Here is a 20,736-nt window from a genome sequence, read left to right on the forward strand (position 1 = left end):
TTTTTGGGTCTTTTTCTTATAGGCTCCTATTACCCCCCCATTACCATCCCGATTTTTCACACTTGCTGTCTGGTCACCCTACTCTAAGATGAGGAGGGAAATATCTTTGGGTAATTTCAAACCACAAATGGAATCTGCCAGTTGGCAACAACTAAAAGGTCAGAGACAAAAATGAACTCTACCGAAGAAGACATGAAAGCCAAACCCAGCTAGGAAGCATGAGTGCAGTGAACATTTTAAAAACAAGTGAGCATTAAATTCCCTCCAGCAAAATGCTCTCCCTCCGCTCTGCCTATGCCTGCATCGGATGTAACCAGTCGCCCCTCGTTCCCCTTTGTTTAATCACATAGAGGAGTTGAGAATCTCCACCAGTCCCACTCTAAGTTCTGCCCTTAAGGCCCCAAAGAAAGGGAAATTAAACTGGCCCAGGGTAAGGGCTGAAGACCCAGAAAGAGGGTCAGCATTTGTCAGACTTTTTATACTAGCCCGGAAGGGGACAATGAACTGTAAAGAGTGACTCAGCTGGGGCGATAGAGGAGGAGTCTCCCGGGAGGAAATCCCGGTGGGGCACTGGGGAGGGCTGCAGGAAAGGACCAACTGAGGGCATACAGACAGGACAGTTGGAATTGTACCCTGGAAGGGCTCTATTTTGTTTGTGCACACGCGGACAGCGTGTGATTCAGCCACAGGGCTGCGTCACTAAAACTGCCAGCAGGGGTCACGGCAAGCAGTGAAACGCAGAGGGCGTGCAGGTGCAGACACACCCAGCCAACAGGGGCGCTCCCATGAGATGAGTAGCCCCGGCACAAACAGTTTATACCAGTTGATTAACCTGTTATTAAAACAGCAATTAATGATTTATTAACCCTTTATTAACTATTTATGAATCTACCCTTAATACAAAGTGTGGCCAGGAATCTGCACACACACACACACACACACAAAAATCCCAGTGCTCTTTTGTTAAACGTGGCCACAATGAAATGTATTAAAAATTGTATGCAGAACAATTCATAAAAGGCACATTAGATGGATGGTCTAAGATGGGGATCAGCAACCTTTGGCATGCGGCTCTCCAGGGTAAGCACCTGGCGGGTCGGGCTGGTTTGTTTACCTGCCGCGTCCGCAAGTTCAGGCGATCACGGTTCCCACTGGCTGTGGTTCGCCGCTCCAGGCCAATGGGGGTGGCGGGAAGTGGTGGCCAGCAAATCCCTCGTCCCGCGCCGCTTCCTGCAACCCCCATTGGCCTGGAGTGGCAAACCGCGGCCAGTGGGAGCCGTGATCAGCCGAACCTGCGGACGCGGCAGGTAAACAAACGGGCCCGGCCCGCCAGGGTGCTTACCCTTGCGAGCTGCGTGCCAAAGGTTGCCGATCTCTGGTCTAAGACCTCTTGTGATGTCATGCTAATGCATCTTTTGATTCAGAATGAGGTTAAACCTTAAAAAAGAATCTTGCCCATTGATTGTGTTGGACCTTGACAAACTATTTGCATTGAATAAATTATTTGATGAATTTAGTCATTTTTTTCTGTTCTGCAATTTTTATGAATTTCTCCCTTATTCATAATTATTTGACAAATAGTTTGTTCAAACTAATTGTAGACTATGTGGACTGTTCACTGAATAGTCTCAATGAGTATTCGCAACTCATTACTCGCAGATTTGATTGGACACTTTGGGTGCGTCTAAACTGCAACAGAAGCCCCCAGGTTGGCCCCAGTCAGCTGATTCGGGCTATGGGGCTATAAAATTGCAGTGTTTTGTGCTCAGGCTAGAACCCGGGTTCTGTAGAGCTTGTGGAATAAGGACCTCACAATAAATAAGCTACAGAAAAGCACATTTGCTGAGTTGAGGCCTGCTCCTGACTTCAGTGTGCTTTGCAGAATCTCAGCAGTAATGAGGATCAGGTCCCTGGAGCATTTTGGCAAGAGGGACAAACCTTAATGCCAAATTCAATGGCTAAACTGCCATTGACTTCACTGAGACCAATATCTGGCATAGAGAGCTGTTAAGCGACATCTACCCTCAACTAATTGAAAAGCTAACAGTAACTGACATTAACTAGGCTGCATATGAAAACTGTCAACTCAAAGAAAAAGCTCCTTATTTACCGCAAGGATTGTTTATTTGTCTCGATAGAAAAATTGCAGAAGCCCAATTTATTCTGGATGATAAAAACTGAACGTTAACAGCAGCTGTGGGCAATGGACTCTCAAGTTATTTTTATTTTTAAAAGCTCCAGTTATGCAAGGAAAATCAGTGCTGATCATAGTGCACACTACACACTTGAAATACTGGCTCCAGTATCAGGGTCAAATTCTGCTCTCAGGTGTAAATCTAGGATACTTTTGTTGATTTCGACTGAGTTACTCTTCTCAGTTGAAACCGATAGGATTACTCTTGATTTATACCTAGTAATGGAGATATCGTATAGTCTTCAGTCACCTACTTAAGAAGCAAAACCATTGGATCCTTCCACTACTTACTGCACCCTGCCATTCTCCGCTCACTGCAACAAGGCTGCAGAAATACTGCCTCTTTGCTATTCATGTTCCATTTTTTTACGTCCTCTCCATATTTACCCTCCTTCTTTCTGCCTGTAGGGGGAGTGGCTATTCGCAATGCTGTTAGGTGTTCCCTTCCTACCTGTCTGTCTAGCTGCAAACCATTCTGTGACATTGTGCTTGAAAGATACTGCAGGAAAACAAGTTGTGTATTGTTTTTTGATATAGCTGCTGCCCTGATCTATGACCTGGAGGCAGTTCTATAATTTAGTCATATGGTTCAGTTATATAACAATAATCATGCCTAGCCCTTATATAGGGCTTTGTATCAGTTGATCTCAAAGTGCTTTATAAAGGAGGGTAGTATCACTATCCCCATTTTACAGATGGGGAAACTGAGGCACAGGGCGGTGCAGTGACTCACCCAAGGTCAGTGGCAGAACCAGAATCCCAATCTCGTGAATTTCAGTTTGGCACTCTGTCTTCTAGACCATACTGCTTTGTATGATATCCATGGCCACAATTCTCAGTCATCTTCCTTACGGTTTTGATAGTGGCATGCATTGTTTGAAGAATCCCAACATGCTTTATAAACTATAATTGCATCAGTGTCACTCACCCACTTCTGAAATGTGGACACCTCTAGGGTGAGACAGTGGTGATTTAATTGCACACACCAGCACCATGCATCAGTGTAGAGCAGAAATTGAAGAATTCTTCATCCAGTTGCAACCAAAGGAAGAATTTTAAGTGGGCAGAATGTTAATACTCTACCCCAATTGGATTTGGCCAGAACATCACAATTAACAAGCCCAACTCTCGTGAAGAGTGTTGCAGGATAATTAATGGCCTTGGTATTATATCTCATCAGAGAGAGGGTTCCTTCATCAGCACATAAGTCCACTCTGGGGTGTGCGTTCAGTGCTCTCCCAGAGGGATGAGTACCACCTACTGAATTATCACCCCCACTTTCTGCAGTCCCCTTCAAAAGAAATGCAGCTACGTGAATTCAGCCCTAAATAACAATGTACGTCAATGCATAATTAATTTGCTAGTTAACAAAAGAACATCCACACTGGGTCAGACCAATGGTCCATCCAGCCCAGTATCCTGTCTTCCGACAGTGGCCAATGCCAGATGCTTCAGAGGGAGTTCACTAAACAGTGATGCTTTACATACAGACATGATGTTACCATTTATTTTAATGTCTTACCACAGGGTATTCTGGGACGGTGGGTACAGGCAGGAGTATGCCAGCTATTTGGATGTGTACAACTTTCAACTACCTTGGTCCAGAATTTGTTGTTGTGTCTGGTGGGTGCATCTGTTTATCTTCACACAGCTAGGGCTCCCTAACTGCGCCTGCTGCTAGATTGCATGTCATTATAGTTCCATCTGGGGCACAGGGAGGTGATGAGTTGGCCACAATGGGTGAGACTTTCTGAAGAGCTCCACACCTGACAGCTCGTGCTGTTCTTTCTGTTTTCGGGAGGGAGAGGGGAGCAATTCTCCCTTGATCTCCGTGGGAGCTGCTGGACACTGAGCTCTCTGGAAAATCTTTCCATATACATTGCAGGTTCAAATTGCTGGCTGCACCCCTGTCTGGGATTTAATATTTGCAATGTGCTGTTCGTTCTGCTTGTGTCACACTGTAGAGGGGATGTGCATTCAAATAGCCGGCAATGAGAACAGGAGAGCAAGGGCTTTTAAGTGGCAACTGTTCCAAGGATGGAGGAAAGTGAAGGAATATTTGACACTTTTTTTTTTAAAGCCTTCACTGTCAAAACAGCCCTGGCTTTCAAAGTCTCTCCCTCCAGATCTAATCTCTAAGGCCTTGTCTAGACTTTGACAGGGAGGGTGGTGTTAAAAACAAACAAACAAACAAACAAACATGTTAGCTCATATGTTTTGGGTTTTTTTTTAAACCACTTAGCACATACTGTTGACAGGGTTTTTAACACCTTTCCAAATGTATTGGACCTTGTCTACACACTCTTTAACTACACCAGTATGGTGAAAGTCATACCACCCCAGTAGTGTGGACACAGTTCTAATGGTATCAAAGTGCTTATACCAATATCGCTTTTTCCTGTACACGAAGGGGAATGAACTAACAATGGGGTCTTAGTTTATGACTAGGGTCCCAAGGCACTACAGTAATACAAATAAATAATATTAATAATAACAGTACAAGGCACCTTTATGCCTGTATAACTGTGTCTACATTTGGGGTTTTGCAAGTATTTTGGTTAACAAAAAAATCACATCTCTAATATAGTTTTACTCGTACCAAAACTGTGTGTGGACTAGGCCTTAAATGCCAATATTGGTCCTAAGTCTCTATGGAGAAATGTCCACTGCTCCTCCTAGGCTCTTTATTACACTACATCCATTCGTTAAGAAATCAAATATTCACAGTGGCTCCATTAAGCATATTTTAGCTAATTAATTAAAAAAACTAATCCTGAAAAATAAGATCTCCCTTTGATGACTGAGGAGACAGCTACCAGTGGCTTCGATTGAAATTTGGAACGGAATAGAACTGTAACTAATAAATGAGGAAAATGTTGCAAATTTCATTTGGGTTTGCCAAGCATTTCCCTAATTGGTGTTGATAAAGGCCATTTCATCAACCCCTGTGAAATATATCAAGCATCCATATATGTCAACAGTGGGGGGGTGGGGAGGGGAGTTCAGAATAAATTGTATTGAAATTTTTTCACAAATATTGATTCCTTTTTTAAAGCTGGCTGCTGGAGTCTACCACATAAAAGTCAAATACAAGCCGCCGATCTACAGACTCATTGGATTGCTGCGATTCATTAAACAAATGCTGGATTTAATAGAACTAGATATTGAAACTTGTGCCATAGATGCACTCAGCTGTGAAATATGCTATGGAGTCATTTGTTTTCAGGGGTTTAGATGTCTGATTCCCATTAATGCCAAAGGGAGTTATGAGGGAAAATCTGGGGGGAGAGATAGCTCAGTGGTTTGAGCATTGGCCTGCTAAATCCAGGGTTGTGAGTTCAATCCTTGAGGGGGCCACTTAGGGATCTGGGACAATATCAGTACTTGGTCCTGCTAGTGAAGGCAGGGGACTGGACTTGATGACCTTTCAGGGTCCCTTCCAGTTCTAGGAGATAGATATATCTCTTGGATCAAATTTTGCTCTCAGTTACACCTTCTCAATGTACAAAGCAACAGAGGGTCCTGTGGCACCTTTAAGACTAACAGAAGTATTGGGAGCATAAGCTTTCATAAGTAGGAACTTGCATCTGAAGAAGTGAGGTTCTTACCCACGAAAGCTTATGCTCCCAATACTTCTGTTAGTCCTAAAGGTGCCATGGGACCCTCTGTTGCTTTTTACAGATTCAGACTAACACGGCTACCCCTCTGATACTTCTCAATGGAGTAATTCTAGGTTTATACCAGATTCTATGAGTTTGCAGTGTTTGGATCTAAGCTAATGCTTTGGTCTATTACATTTGCTCCATATTCCTTAGTTGTGATGTAGTTCCTTTGATTCAGCAGTTTCAAGGCACATTACAAACATTAAACGATTTATTTTCACAATCCCCAGGGAGGTAGCGTGGGCAAGTGCCATTGTGCTCATTTCATATATCGTGAAACCGAGACCCAGAGAAGTCGCACAAGTTATGACAGTGAATCAGTGAGCCAGCTGAGAGGATGACCCAGGATTTCTGACCTCCCAGTCTTCTGCTCTAACCGCTTGACCGCATTCCAGCATCTCGTTAACTTGTGCAATTTATACTTCCTTAAAACAAGAGCAAAACACTAAAATGTGATTTATGCTATAGCAGTAATGCATCCAGCAAGGTCACCCTTTGTATTAGACCGTTGGCCTGTTCTCAGATTAGGAAGAAAAGATTCATTGTCCTTTGAATCACTGCTCAATATTCTAAGAGTGAGAAGGAGGGTCAGATGCCGTTATGAATATACAAAATAAAAAATCTGCCCTTTAGAGGGAAAAAATTCTGCAAGTAATAGAACCACAATCACTTAGTTTCTAGGCTGAAGAACTGGGAACAGATGTCTGCAGGATACATGCAGCAACAGTCCTATTCATTTTATATAATAACTAGAGATAGGCTAAGCTTTTTCTAGTGGCCAGTTTGTAAGTTTGCTCATCTGTTTGATTAAATTTGAGGGAGGGGGACTTGCTTTATTATCAAATTGCTCAGTGGATGCCTCGACTAAAATTTGGAATAGGCCAAGATATTGCTATTCGTAGCATAGAATTCAAGTTCACAATGAAACAGGAACACAGAAGACCCCACCGGAAATTTATCTACACTTGATGGCCCTTTTTCCAATCAGAAAGGGCCAATTTTGTTGGCTGATGTAAAAGAAACTAGTGATATTTCAAGCCTTTTCAACTGGGAATCATTATTGTAAACAGTGATGCAATGAGAAGATGGGGAAGGAATTTTAATACACTGACAGACAGCATTTTTGTGTGGAAGTGACACACAAGCAAATAAAAAGTAATTCACGGAATTTACATAAGGCTTCATGATCTCTAAAGTCATCAGACTGGGAGACGACACACTGAAATTCATTTTATTAAATTGTGGCTGATTATTTAATCGAAACAGAAAGGATTTAATTGAGTCAAGTCAAAAGGCCATATTAGATTACGGTCACTCTTAACACAAAAGGCATTTCCCTTCTGGCTAAACAGGTTCCTTCACATACCATACATAATAAACTACAGGCTGGTAAACTGAATAGCAAATTAGAGGTTGGCCAGAACTCTTAATGGTACCTCTTTCTTACTCCCCACCCCTTTCATTTCCGACTTCCCTCCCATTCCCTGGCCTGAAAAAACTCAGACATCTAAAGCAATACCAAACAATATAGACTGTATTTTAATATTTCCAAATATTACTTGGATTCCCTCCACCCACCCATCTTCTATAACGTCTTGGAGAATATAGTCTTCTCTTAAGGTCCATTTCTCCTGAAACTTGTTGCTCAATATTTAACTTTTCAGATATTTAAGAATACTGGTGTTAAGTTTGTGTTTGATTCTACAAGTTACTGAACACCTAGAATAAGAGGGTGTCAGTGGAGATAAAGCACTGAACTGGGGCTTGGAGGATTTGGTGTCACTCCAGACTTCTTGTGCGACCTTGGGCAAGTCATGTAATCACTCTGTGCTTCAGTTTCCCCATCTGTAAAATGGAGCAATAATTAGAGTTTCAGATTTTCGGTTTTAGCCAGTAAAACACCCACAGTACCAAATCAATTAAAAAAAAAAAAAAAGAGAGAGAGAGAAAGAAATTGGTGTTTATCCACTAAACACTGGAAAAACATCAGAACTGGTTACTTATATGTAAAGGTTTGTCTACGTGGAAAAGGCGCAGGAATGAGGACTACTGGAGAGTGATATCTAAAGCACACTAACGTGTCGCACATGAATTGGTCTGTGCAGACCCAGCTGGTACACATTAAAAGTTCTCTAGTGTACTTGAATGTAGTCCTGTTTGAAACTACACTTCGTTAAAGTGCACTAGGGAACATTACAAAGAGATTACTCATTACAGTGCATACTACTACTGTAATGAGTAATGTATATAATCTACATTACTCATTACATATATACAATGATGTCCCTGATTTTTGGGCAGCTACATAAAACTAAAAGGTTGCTAAAAATAAACCCAGAAAAATTAAATGAATAAACCCTGAAAAACAGAACCCCAATAACTATCCTTTCTCCCACTCTTTATTGGCTGTGGCTTTTCAGATGGTAGGCTCTTCAGGAGAGAGACTGTTTCTTACTCTGTTTGTAAAAACAACAAAGAGTCTGGTGGCACCTTAAAGACTAACAGATTTATTTGGGCATAAGCTTTCGTGAGTAAAAACCTCACTTCTTCGGATGCATAGAGTGAAAGCTACAGATGCAGGCATTATATACAGACACATGGAGAGCAGGGAGTTACTTCACAAGTGGCGAACCAGTGTTGACAAGGCCAATTCAATCAGGGTGGATGTAGTCCACTCCCAATAATAGATGAGGAGGTGTCAATTCCAGGAGAGGAAAAGCTGCTTCTGTAGTGAGCCAGCCACTCCCAATCCCTATTCAAGCCCAGATTAATGGTGTTGAATTTGCAAATGAATTTTAGTTCTGCTGTTTCTCTTTGAAGTCTGTTTCTGAAGTTTTTTTGTTCAATGACAGTGACTTTTAAATCTGTGATAGAATGACCAGGGAGATTGAAGTGTTCACTTACTGGCTTGTGTATGTTACCATTCCTGATGTCCGATTTGTGTCCATTTATTCTTTTGCGGAGGGACTGTCCGGTTTGGCCAATGTACATGGCAGAGGGGCATTGCTGGCACATGATGGCATATATGACATTAGTGGATGTGCAGGTGAATGAGCCCCTGATGGTGTGGCTGATGTGGTTGGGTCCTCTGATGCTGTTGCCAGAGTAGATATGGGGACAGAGTAGGCAACGAGGTTTGCTACAGGGATAGGTTCCTGGGTTGGTGTTTCTGTGGTGTGGTGTATAGTTGCTGGTGAGTATTTGCTTCAGGTTGGGGGGTTGTCTGTAAGCGAGGACTGGCCTGCCTCCCAAGGTCTGTGAGAGTGAGGGATCATTTTCCAGGATAGGTTGTAGGTCGTGGATAATGCGCTGGAGAGGTTTTAGCTGGGGGCTGTATGTGATGGCCAGTGGTGTTCTGTTATTGTCCTTGTTGGGCCTGTCCTGTAGTAGGTGATTTCTGGGTACCCGTCTTGCTCTGTCAATCTGTTTCCTCACTTCCCCAGGTGGGTATTGTAGTTTTACGAATGCTTGATAAAGATCTTGTAGGTGTTTGTCTCTGTCTGAGGGGTTGGAGCAAATTCGGTTGTATCTTAGGGCTTGGCTGTAGACAATGGATCGTATGATGTGTCTTGGATGGAAGCTGGAGGCATGTAGGTACGTATAGCGGTCAGTAGGTTTCCGGTATAGGGTGGTGTTTATGTGACCATCACTTATTTGTACTGTAGTGTCCAGGAAGTGGATCTCTTGTGTGGACTGGTCCAGGCTGAGGTTGATGGTGGGGTGGAAATTGTTGAAGTCCAGGTGGAATTCTTCAAGGGCCTCCTTTCCGTGGGTCCATATGATGAAGATGTCATCAATGTAGCGCAAGTAGAGGAGGGGCACTAGGGGACGAGAGCTGAGGAAGCGTTGTTCTAAGTCAGCCATAAAAATGTTGGCATACTGTGGGGCCATGCGGGTACCCATAGCAGTGCCACTGACTTGAAGGTATAAGTTGTCCCCAAATCTGAAGTGGTTGTGGGTGAGGACAAAGTCACAAAGCTCAGCCACCAGGCTTGCTGTGGCCTCATCAGGGATACTGTTCCTGACAGCTTGTAGTCCATCCTCATGTGGAATATTGGTATAAAGTGCTTCTACATCCATGGTGGCCAGGATGGTGTTTTCAGGAAGAACGTCAATGCACTGTAGTTTCCTCAGGAAGTCGGTGGTGTCTCGAAGATAGCTGGGAGTGCTGGTAGCATAGGGTCTGAGGAGAGTGTCCAAATAGCCAGATAATCCAGCTGTCAGAGTACCAATGCCTGAGATGATGGGGCGTCCAGGGTTTCCGGGTTTATGGATCTTGGGTAGTAGATAGAATACCCCTGGTCGGGGTTCTGGGGGTGTGTCCATGTAGATTTGTTCCCGTACTGTAGCTGGGAGTTTCTTGAGCAGATGGTGTAGTTTCTTTTGGTATTCCTCAGTAGGATCAGAGGATAGTGGCCTGTAGAATGTGGTCTTGGAGAGTTGCCTGGCAGCCTCCTGTTCATAATCTGACCTGTTCATTATGACAACAGCACCTCCTTTGTCAGCCCCTTTGATGATAATGTCAGAGTTGTTTCTGAGGCTGTGGATGGCATTGCGTTCTATACGGCTGAGGTTATGGGACAAGTGATGTTGTTTGTCCACAATTTCAGCCTGTGCACGTCTGCGGAAACACTCTATGTAGAGGTCCAGTCTGTCATTTCGACCATCAGGAGGAGTCCACGCAGAGTTCCTCTTCTTGTAGTGTTGGTAGGAAGTACTTTCTGTTTGTAAAGTACATGTTGGGTCCGCTAAGCATTACTGTCATATAAATAATTACAACTCTTGTTGAAGTCAATGGGCATTGAAGGCACTTGCACTTTCCCAGGTCCAGGCCCACAGCAAGCGATGTTAGAAAGGGGGGGGTGGAACGGTTCTTTTGAACAATGAGTCCCCTCTTTTCTACTCACATTAGTGGCATGTTCTCCCTTCCAAAGGCTCTATGCATGGACAGAAAAGGGCAATAGACCTCAGGCTCTGTAAAAGTCAAATGTGTTGTGGCCTCCATGAATCTTCAAAGCCTTATTTGATGTTGTCTTTTGATTTAGCTAGTTGTCTTTTCTATAATCAATCTCCTTTAATATACCACATATGGGGAGAGTACATAGACTACTCAGCATTACCAGGCACAATGGAGCTGATCCTGTGTATGTCAAGTTGTTTGATTGAAACTCAGAATTTAAAAAAGACCAACAACAAGCAACTCCCAGAGTATTCCAATAATCTGGGGGAAAACATAGATTTGATTCTCCTTGTCTTTTGATTGTTATAAAAGCTTATATGTGATAGCTGGGGAAATTCCAGATGCAGTAAACAATGTATAAGGAGGCTTTCAAAAGCACTTAAGAGATTTAGGAACAGAAGTGCCATTGATTTTTCAATAGCATTTGTGCTCCTAAATCCCTTAGGCATTTTTTGGAAAAATTCAACCTTAAACCGTAAGTCATCCCAAAAATGTGGACACCATTTAACTAAAAATAGTCTTTATCTGGCTGCTTCAAAGATAAACTGCATTTCTGTTATGCAGCTGCATCAGCTGATTGGAGTATCAATCAGTGTCACGTGCTTTCTATGCTTGAATTTTTATTTTGGGTTCATTTATGGAACAGGCACGTGTACCAAGATTTTCCACTGTTCTCCTCCCTTCGCTCGCTTAATAGCATAGCATTTAACGCTGTTGTCAGAAAATAATATGCTAGATGGCAGGTGAAATTCACCCCTATGCAGAGCAAAACCTCTGCACCACTAAAGTCTAATTTAATCCCTATTTTGAGGATTTAAGTGATACTTGGCCCTCTGCACAGGAATTAATCTCACACCTAATAATCTCTCAGGTATTTCATATTTACCGCACATCTTGGTCCTGGGCTCAATATAGTTCCCCTTGAACTCAATTTTGCTGTTGCAGCAATGATCAGGCCCTGAACTGCTGAGGAATTTCAACATGTAATTTGTATATCATCACATCACTAGTAGAATGGGTATGAAATTCACAGAGCGTGTTTCTAGTCTCTCTCATTCAGTTTGGACAGCGTTTGGCTCAGACCAATCAAGGGGACTCAAGCTGCATAATTTTCTGTCATAGTCTCTTAGAAAAACATTTGCCCCGTGAAATGGCTTCATACTAAACCATTATTCCTTCCCCTGTTTAATTTCTCTTTGTGTTTTCTAAAAGTATTTTTAAAACTTTGCATCAAATGATGAATCCCAAGTGCTCACAAAAGTTGACCCACTGGTTTTTTGGGCAGACCCTGGGCTGTTCTAAATGCTCCCACTCCTGGCCTGCCATTCCCATACAGTTCCTAAGGAAAACTTGCCCGTCAACCCAAAATAAGTAGTGGTTTTGTGATGTAGAAACAGACTCAGCAGGGACTAGACTGAGACCAAGGATGATACATATGAATGTTGACAGAAGCAGGCATAACTCTGGTGAAGTCAATGCAGTTGCGCCTGCTTATACCAGCAATGAATTTGACCTAGGTCTACAGCAGGGGTAGGCAACCTATGGCACGCGTGCCGAAGGCGGCACGCAAGCTGATTTTCAGTGGCACTCACACTGCCCGGGTCCTGGCCATCGGTCCGGGGGGCTCTTTTAAGTGAAGCTTCTTAAACATTTTTAAAACCTTATTTACTTTACATATAACAATAGTTTAGTTATATATTATAGAAAGAGACCTTCTAAAAACGTTAAAATGTATTACTGGCACGCGAAACCTTAAATTAGAGTGACTAAATGAAGACTCGGCACACCACTTCTGAAAGGTTGCTGACCCCTGGTCTACAGAAATGAAAGGCCTCATCTATCCCGAATACTTAGTCTAGTTCACTGCAAAATGTCTAGCAATCAGACCTGTGTGGAGCCCTGTTGAAGTGAAAGAGTTCCATGGAGGCAAGATTTCAGGATTGGGACCATTATCTCGGGGAGGTTGATTTGGCTTTTGGCAAAGTGTGCGTGTGAATGAGAGAGAATTGAGATCACTGCGGAGGGGTTAACTTCCACCTGAACCAAGAGGATCCTAGGATTTCTTCATCACAGAGCATTCAGCCATTGCACCACTCAGCCTGTTCAGAGAGCAGCATTGTCTGTTTTTAAATGATGAGCACCTCTTGTCCCTTTATGATGCCTTGGACCTTTCACAATGCCTGAAGCCCTTGAAACACCCAATTAACAGGAATTAATGGAAAGGCCGCTTACTTTGCATGAGTGTTTCTTATGCTGCTGCTGCACCCCATTGGGGGACCATCTGTGATCTGGAGCTCAGCAAGAAGAGGGTTTTATTCTGTTTTAATTGTATGCGGCCAGCAAACTCCAACTCTGTCACACTGAAAATCACTTTGCCCATGTCGCTGTCTCATGCTTATGCCTGTGGGCACATAGCGAGCTGCTCATTTTCTCTTCGACTCTCACCACGCCAGCTGCCGGCTGACATCTCAGAATTTCTGCTATACTGTGCACTCTCTTCAGGCAAAAGCTCAGTGTGCGGAGAAATCAAATCCTGCTTGGAGAGATCAAAATCAATTTTAAATAGATCCAGCTGTTCCCTATTGCTGGGTGCGGGGAAGGAGAAAATCTCGTAGGATATCTTTAGGGGAATCTCAAAGGGGTTTAAAGTAATAAGGAAGATTTCTAAGGCTGGGTTATTAATTTATGGCTGAGTCTATGGTAACGTTCAAGATTTTAAAACAAATTTTAAAATAGGCAATATAGTGTAGAAATTCTTTCACATCCCCAATTTAAAAAGGTTTCAATGCTACCAATATAATATCTTGACTAGTCTATTATTGAGGTTACATTGAGTAAAAGTGTAATCTGGGCTTTGCCTTAGATGCTGAATGCTTTGCTGGAAGGCTCACATCAGGTTTAATTTAAAAGAAAAATGGTAGGCTAAAAACAATGGGCCTGGGGTTTAAAGAAGTTGAATTTAATTTAAGCCCTGATAGTACACAAGCTTCTATTTTATTCCAGTATAGAATGGAAGTTGTTGCCCGATCACGGTTTTACATATATGCTATTGCAACTGCACATTCAATCATCTAGTTGCATATGTAATATCCTAGTTTGCATACACAGTTGCATTAAATGTGCATACAAGTCAGACATGCACCCAAGCATTTACATTGTTCTGAAATCAAACCTTACATAACAAGTGTCCTTGCCTCTGTCACTCATAACCACCCAAATGAGGAAGACAGAATTTCAAAATTCAAATTCATTCTTCGTTTATGCCGTTTATCCACCCTGAATAAACGTAACTAATGAAAACAGACACCTTCACTTCCACGTCTGTTTCTAGTCACTTTGTGGTTTTCATGTACTAGCCCTAGTGTTGCAATGTTTGGGCTGCAGTCACTGCTGGGAATTGTCAGTCAAAAATCATGTTTCCTTTAAAAATAACCATTAAATACTTTCTATTAATTAGATTCTTTCATCTTATTTAAAAAAATCACAAAATGTAGATTTCATCTGCTTGACTGTAGCTTTAAAATGAGCCAAGTTCTTTTGATATTATAAAAAGGAGTTGAAACAGCTGAGATATTTAGTGTCTAGAAAAATTTATTGAGCCTGTAGTTAGTTTAATAAGATTATTATTGAGGTAGATCCTGTTTCAAGGTAATATGCCTATGCCACAAAGTTCTCCAGATGATGTTGTTACAGCGTATGCCTGGTTTTCATCTATCTAGTGTGGGTAACAATACTAGCAAAGACATAGCAGCATGGGCTACATCACAGACTAGCAACCAGAGTATGTACCCAGAGACTCTGGCAGGCTTGTACTGAGGTTGCTAGCCCATACCACCTGTCTTCACTACTACTGGGACCTGTGGCTAGCTAGATTAAAGATAGCGATGGTAAACCTACCCGGGCTATAAAAAAACCCAAACACCTTCACTTTGCAGTGTAGACAAAGTCTTAGAATTTCTCTACACAGGGTCATCCAGGAACATAAATCCAAATTAACTAAAGGTGTGCATTTGAAATGGATTAGTTAAACCACATTAAACTCCCGTGTGAACACCCTCATTCAGAATTAAGCAGCCTTCCTGAAGTAAGGCCACATTAGTTCTGAATAACTGTGTTCCCACAGGGCTTAATGCAGTTTAACTAATCCACTTTAAATTCACACCTTTAGTTAATTTTGATTTATTTTCCTGGATGTCGCCTAGTAGCCAAGCCCGTAGAGAGGACTTCAGCCCAATAGTCTCTCCACACAGTGTGTATGTGGGAGACCCATCGATATCACTGGGAGATCCACCTTTGCAGAGAGACCAGAATATCAGCATATAGTTCCAGTGTGCAGAGAACAGAATTTTACCCTGTGTATTGACTGATTTGAGAATTCATACTTTGAAAACTGAAGGGGATTAATTTTCAGTACCCCACATAATGGCCAGTCCCTTGTCCCTAGGTGGGACACAGTGCCAGTTCCTCGAGCAACAACCTTGTTAGGAGTTTCCATGGGCTGCAGCTTCACCCCATAAATGCTGTGGCCATCTTAATCTGAGATGAAATCAGTAAAAGGTTTGGCACTATTTGTGTCTGTTGAGCTACTGTTTCCAAACTTTCCATAATTTAGCATTTGTTTACACCATAAGGTAATGTGCTCTACAGGGGTGTGATTTCTAAAGCGCGCTCATGTGTTGCATATTAATTGGTCTGTGTAGACCCTGCTGGTGCGCACTAAAGGTTCCCTAGTGTGCTTTAATGTACTACTGTATCTACCTGGACCAACTAATGCACAAGACATGAGTGCGTTTTAGAAATCACTCCCCCACAGAATACGTTCCCCCACTGTGTAGACAAACCCTGAGTGTTGCCCTTAAGTACCTACAGGTTCAATCCTGGGAATGGCAGAGCGCCGTCTATTCCCAGCGGACTTGGTGGGCCTCTTGCATAGTCCAGTGTGCTCCAAGCGACCCTGTGGAAGTTGGTGGAGGTTGTGACAGTGAAGAATGGCATAAGTACAGGCAGGATCAGACCTGACCTCTCAGGGAGCATAGCACAATCGGAAAGCAATCCACAGCAGACTGACAGCACGTGAACACAGCTATTTTTATTCCTGAAAGTTGCCTGGAGGCTCATTGCACGCCAAACCCCTCCAGCTCAGTGAGACTCGCAGCTTGACAGTACCTTGCTCCACGGCCCCCAGTAGGATCGTTGTCTTGCTGGAGAACAACGCACTTTTGCTTTACCTCATTTCACTTCCCGTGAGTGAGCAGCAGAAACTATCGGCCCGTTGGTTTGTTAAACCATTTCCTCCCTCAGACGCCGAGTGGTGATTTTACATCAGAGCTGCTCCTGGAGCGACTGAGGGGCCACTCTTGTAGTGCCATGGTGCAAGTCTGGACAGAGAAGAGCACAGCCGGCACAAGCCAGCCTGCAAGGGGAAACTGACATGATTTCCCGTCAGCACAACCCCACCGTCACATGGTGTTTACGCTGCCAAAGACACAGCTGACATCAATTCTATTTTTTCTAAATCAGAAAATAACAGGTCTCCATCTTCGAAGCCTGCTGGGCCAGGACCCACCTTTCTGTCCCTCTCCTGCTGTAGTTTGGTCAAGGTCACTGTGATGCCTGTGCCACTGAAAGTGCTTAGATTTTGGAAACTTCCTTGCATTTGCAAGTCCTGAGAGCACTCTCAAGGCCTGGCTGTGAAGCCAAAAGCATGAGGCAGACCTGAGAACGCACGGCAGCAACTGCTCAATCTTCCCCTATTTCCCCAAAACGTTTATTTTAATCTTTTGCATAATATTTTCCCTTGTGCAAACAATAGGGTAAGAGCCATTTTTTGTACCTCAAGACAAGTGCTACTTAGAGACTGCCCCAGCTCAGTTCCCAGGGAGCTCTGGCTCACTTTGGGACCAGTCCTCCCTTTCATGCCTTAAAAGGTACCTGGGGATAAAATTGTGTCTCCTGAACTGCTGTTCTCCACTGCATCATTCCCTCTTGAAAACAGGGAGTGATGGTCTGGCTCTTCAGAGCAAGCTGGGCAGGTTCCCTGGGCTTCCAGGTGGCAGAAACCGGCTTACAGAGAATCATAGAACCATAGGGTTAGAAGGGACTGCAAGGGTCATCTAGTCTAACCCCTGACACATGGGTTGTTTGGTCAGGAATTCAGGTCTACAGCTTTGCTGCCTGGTGCAATCAAGGTCCCACAGTCCTCATACAAGCAGATCAGCTGCAGTGTGTTGGAAAGACACTGCAAAATGCTATTGCTCCTTCTAGAAGCAGTAATTTATGATGCCAAATAATTCTCCATTGCTTCAATGGGTACATACCACATTGAGCTTGCCAGCACCCACTGAGCTTGCAGCACCCGCTGGGTGGATGTGGCTTATGCAGTAATACCAGGGAAGCTGTTGCCTTTCCCTCCCCGCCCCCATCCTCTTCCAGCAGATTTTTGGTCCATTTTACTCCTCTTTGGGCACTGACATGCAGCAAACTTCTGTGCAAAGCCCCATGGAGAGAAGAGACAAAGAGAGGAGGGGGACTGAAGAATAATAATTGTCACTCCCATTGCATCTTTCATCAAAAGCTCTCGAGTCCTTTAAACATTTAATTTAACCAACCTTGCAAAGTTCTGTTTGCCTCATTTGCTTAGGGACAGCGCTTTGTTTGTCTGTGGTGCTGAGTTAACCCCATTAAAAGGAGAATTATGACATTTGCTATCATCCATAGTCATGGCAAAGGTGGAGCAAGTAGATATTGCACCTGATCTTGCAAATGTTTATAGAAGTTTTGCAAGCCAGGCCAGCACGACTATCTCCATTTTACAGGTACCTACACTGAGGCGCTAGAGAGAACTGATGGGCTCATGGGCATGTACTGTATTGAGTTGAGTGGTAAAGCTGGGAACAACAAGAGAAAAACCCAGGAGTCCTGACATCCCATCACCACTAGAACATGCTCTAATTATAAAAGGGGCAGAGAGAGAAACTATTCTTACCTAAAGGGAACAGTAGCTAGAGATATCGGGCATTCCAGGACTCATGCCTCCCTTTCTGTTTGCGAATTGTCACCAAGTGGCTGGTGAGTTTCTTGGATTTTATGCATACAGTGATTTGCTGTAGGATTTTTTTGGGGGGAGCCGGTGTAGTACGAGAAACTGCTACTACACCTGCTTGTTGCAAGGCTCCATCCTTCAGGCTGCTGTGGTAGGTCGGTCGGTCTTTGGGCTCTGTTCCTGGCCTCTAGAATCAGGTTCCCGGCATGAATGCTCCTGATTCTGAATGGCACGTTTGCTGCTCCTTCCCCAGCATTTGCTTTAACCCCCGGGGCCCTTTCCGCTTTCAGCAGCTCCAATCCTCGTGGCAAGCGAACGCCAACAGGGGCACAACCAGGGCTGGGGCCACTTCGGGGTGCAAAGGTGGCTGGGTGTCGGGGGGGGGGGGCGCAGAGCTTTGCACGAGTCGCCCCCTTGTGCCATGAGCGGCGCTGGGGAAGAGGGATTCATGCACCAGCCCGCTCCCCCAGGGCAGACAAAGGAGCCCCTTTCCCCTTAGCATGGCGACTGCACACTCTAGGCAAGCGCTTCTTTCCCCGACCCATCCCCCTCCGTGGCTGGCGGAGCAGGGGGTGTCACCCGGCTCCCACCGGCCGCGCTGCAACCCGAGCCGAAGCCAGCCGGGCCTCCCTCCCTCGCGCCGCAAGCCCCGGCCAGGATGAAGGGGACTGACTCTGCCTTCGCCCGGCCCCTGCTTCCCAGCGCGCCACGCCCCGGACCCGGCTGCGGGGACCCGGCTCCCCGCTTTAAGTTTGGCCCTTCGTGGGCGGGCAGCCTCCCCCCCCCCCCCCCCGGCTCCGCTCCCTGCAAAACAAACTCCCGGCCCGCCCCGGGGCTGCCCGCCACTGCGCCCTCCCCTCTCCCCCCGCTTGCACCCCCTTTCCCCCTCTGCACCCCCCCTCCGGCGGCCTCCCCCCTGCCCCCAGCGGCCAGTGCTGCGGCGGGCGCCCTAGCGCGCAGGCAGCCGGAGCTCCGCGCGGGGTGTGCGCTCGGTGCCGCGGCTGGAGAGGCAGCGCTTCGCGCAGCGGCGCCGGGGCAGGGGAGGGAGGGAAGCCCGCGGTGCAGCCTCCAGGCCGGCGAGCGGACGCCCGGGGGAGCCGCTCCCCCCACCGCCCTTTGCCCCGGGCTGCTCCCCTCAGCCGCCTGGTTGCACCGAGGCGGCCGGGGCGGGGAAGGCGCCCTGCAAAGCCAGGGGCTGCGGCGGAGCTGGAGCTGGCGCTGGCCGGGCTCCCCACCTCCCCCGCTGCAGATGGTAGGCTCCATTTAAAGAGTGCTTGCCCTGCTGTCTCCCCGCTAATGTCCTTTGCCAAGCGGCCCAGCTCGCCCGGGTCTCCTGCTGCCGGAGCCGCGTCTCCGCTCATCCCTGCGCGGGGGAGAGGGAGGCAGCCGCGAGGGGATCCAACAGGTAGCGCGGGGAGGAGAGAGAGGCAGCCACCCCCCCACCCGCGGCTGGTGCATCATGCGCCTCTCTCTCCCCCCCAGGCCAAAATCCTGACCATGATGGAAGACAATAAGCAGCTGGCTCTCCGGATCGATGGAGCTATCCAGTCCGCCAGCCAGGAGATGACTAACCTGCGAGCCGAGCTGACAGCCACCAACCGGAGACTGGCCGAACTGGGCAGCAGCTCCGCGACCCCCTCGATCATGGAGAACAACCAGCACAACGCGCAAGGTGAGGGGCCCGCCGGGCTCGGGGTGGGCGACGGGCACCCGCCTGGAGCGCCCACCCCGGTGCCTCTGCCGCAGCCGGGGGCTCGGGAGGCAGAGCCCAGGCGGCTCGGTGACTCCCGGAGGGAGCATCGGCGGATTGTGCAACTTTTAACCCTTTCTCCCTATTGCTCCAGGGTGGCGGGTTGAGTCAAGGATGCTGGGGGGAGGACTGTATGTGTTGGGGAAGGGGGTGGAATAGGGGAGGGTCTCCGCCAAGCAATCCCTGTAACCCCCTTCCCACCGTGAACCGGTTCGGTGTGTAAACTTTTAATTGCAGGGTTGGGGGTTTCCGTTCCTGGGAGGTGTTAAGTGCAGCGTTTTAAGACCCATTTTCCTACATGATTTTTTTACTCTGGTTGCAGATTTTCCTCTGGGAGGTTAAAAAAGGCTCCAGAGGTTGTAGCCGAAACAAGGTTTTGTTTTAAACGGCAGCGTGTTGACATGTTCACTTTTCCTTTTATCTGACACTGAGATATTTTTTATACCTGGGTTCCAGCTTTATCCGTCCCCCTTTTGCCCTGTATCTAGTCAGTAAAATAAATAAGACAATGGGATGGTGCATTGCATGGAGTTTAAATATCTGGGGCATTATGAAAACAAGTACATCTGTGGGATTTTGTTTTTGTTTTGGTTAGTTTTTGGTGGACGTCTTCCCAAATCTGGCTAAGGTGTGGATTAATTTCTCTTGATGATAGTGGGATAGATGCACTCAATCTTATCTTGAGCTGGTTCCTTGTGTAGATGAGATGGTAGAAATAGGTTGCCAGTTTATGTTGACACTGTTAACCATGGCAGCTGTTGGTAATCCTTCAGGGATTAACATTGGATGAGGTGATCCTAAAAATTAATTGTTTCCCTGTTTGGTGAAGTCAAATGGCAAATGCATCTGACATTCTCTGCTAATCAGCTTTTGACTTTAATATCATATGTTCTCTGCAAATTCAATTTATTACAGTTTAGGCTGCAGAAATCCCAAACGAGTTAAAACAGGGCAATTGAATGGAATGGTTACGACAACAAATGTGTAACTATTAGACCTCACATTTTCTCTTTTTTTTAAATTAATAGGTGGTGATAATTTTTAAATTCATTTTTTTAAATGATGGGTTCAGTTTAAATGTCTTTAGGTTAAAAAATAATTCTTTTTTTTTTGGCAATTGTGAATTGT

At 45.3% G+C, this 20,736-nt stretch overlaps 1 protein-coding gene and 1 long non-coding RNA gene across 7 annotated transcripts in view; one reads left to right on the plus strand and one right to left on the minus strand.

Annotated features, from left to right (window-relative positions):
• The window catches only part of KAZN (kazrin, periplakin interacting protein), a 745,023-nt gene that overhangs the window by 316,620 nt on the left and 407,667 nt on the right, over positions 1 to 20,736 (plus strand). For 2 of the 5 annotated variants that reach the window (XM_034753335.1, XM_034753341.1), the window contains one exon: positions 19,341 to 19,530. In XM_034753335.1, coding sequence (XP_034609226.1) covers positions 19,341 to 19,530 — 190 coding nt within the window. The other 3 variants (XM_034753338.1, XM_034753336.1, XM_034753337.1) reach the window with 3 other exon arrangements.
• On the minus strand, positions 7,074 to 19,568 carry LOC117867902. Of its 2 annotated transcripts, XR_004643534.1 has the most exons (4): positions 19,431 to 19,518; positions 17,802 to 18,045; positions 13,049 to 13,349; positions 7,074 to 7,701 (listed from the first exon to the last, which is right to left on the minus strand). It is a non-coding gene; the product is annotated as an uncharacterized LOC117867902 (long non-coding RNA). The 2 variants fall into 2 exon arrangements; XR_004643533.1 differs by lacking the exon at positions 17,802 to 18,045 and having other exon boundaries at positions 19,431 to 19,568.

Source organism: Trachemys scripta, chromosome 19 (assembly GCF_013100865.1).
Source record: "Trachemys scripta elegans isolate TJP31775 chromosome 19, CAS_Tse_1.0, whole genome shotgun sequence".
Taxonomy (NCBI): domain Eukaryota; kingdom Metazoa; phylum Chordata; order Testudines; family Emydidae; genus Trachemys; species Trachemys scripta.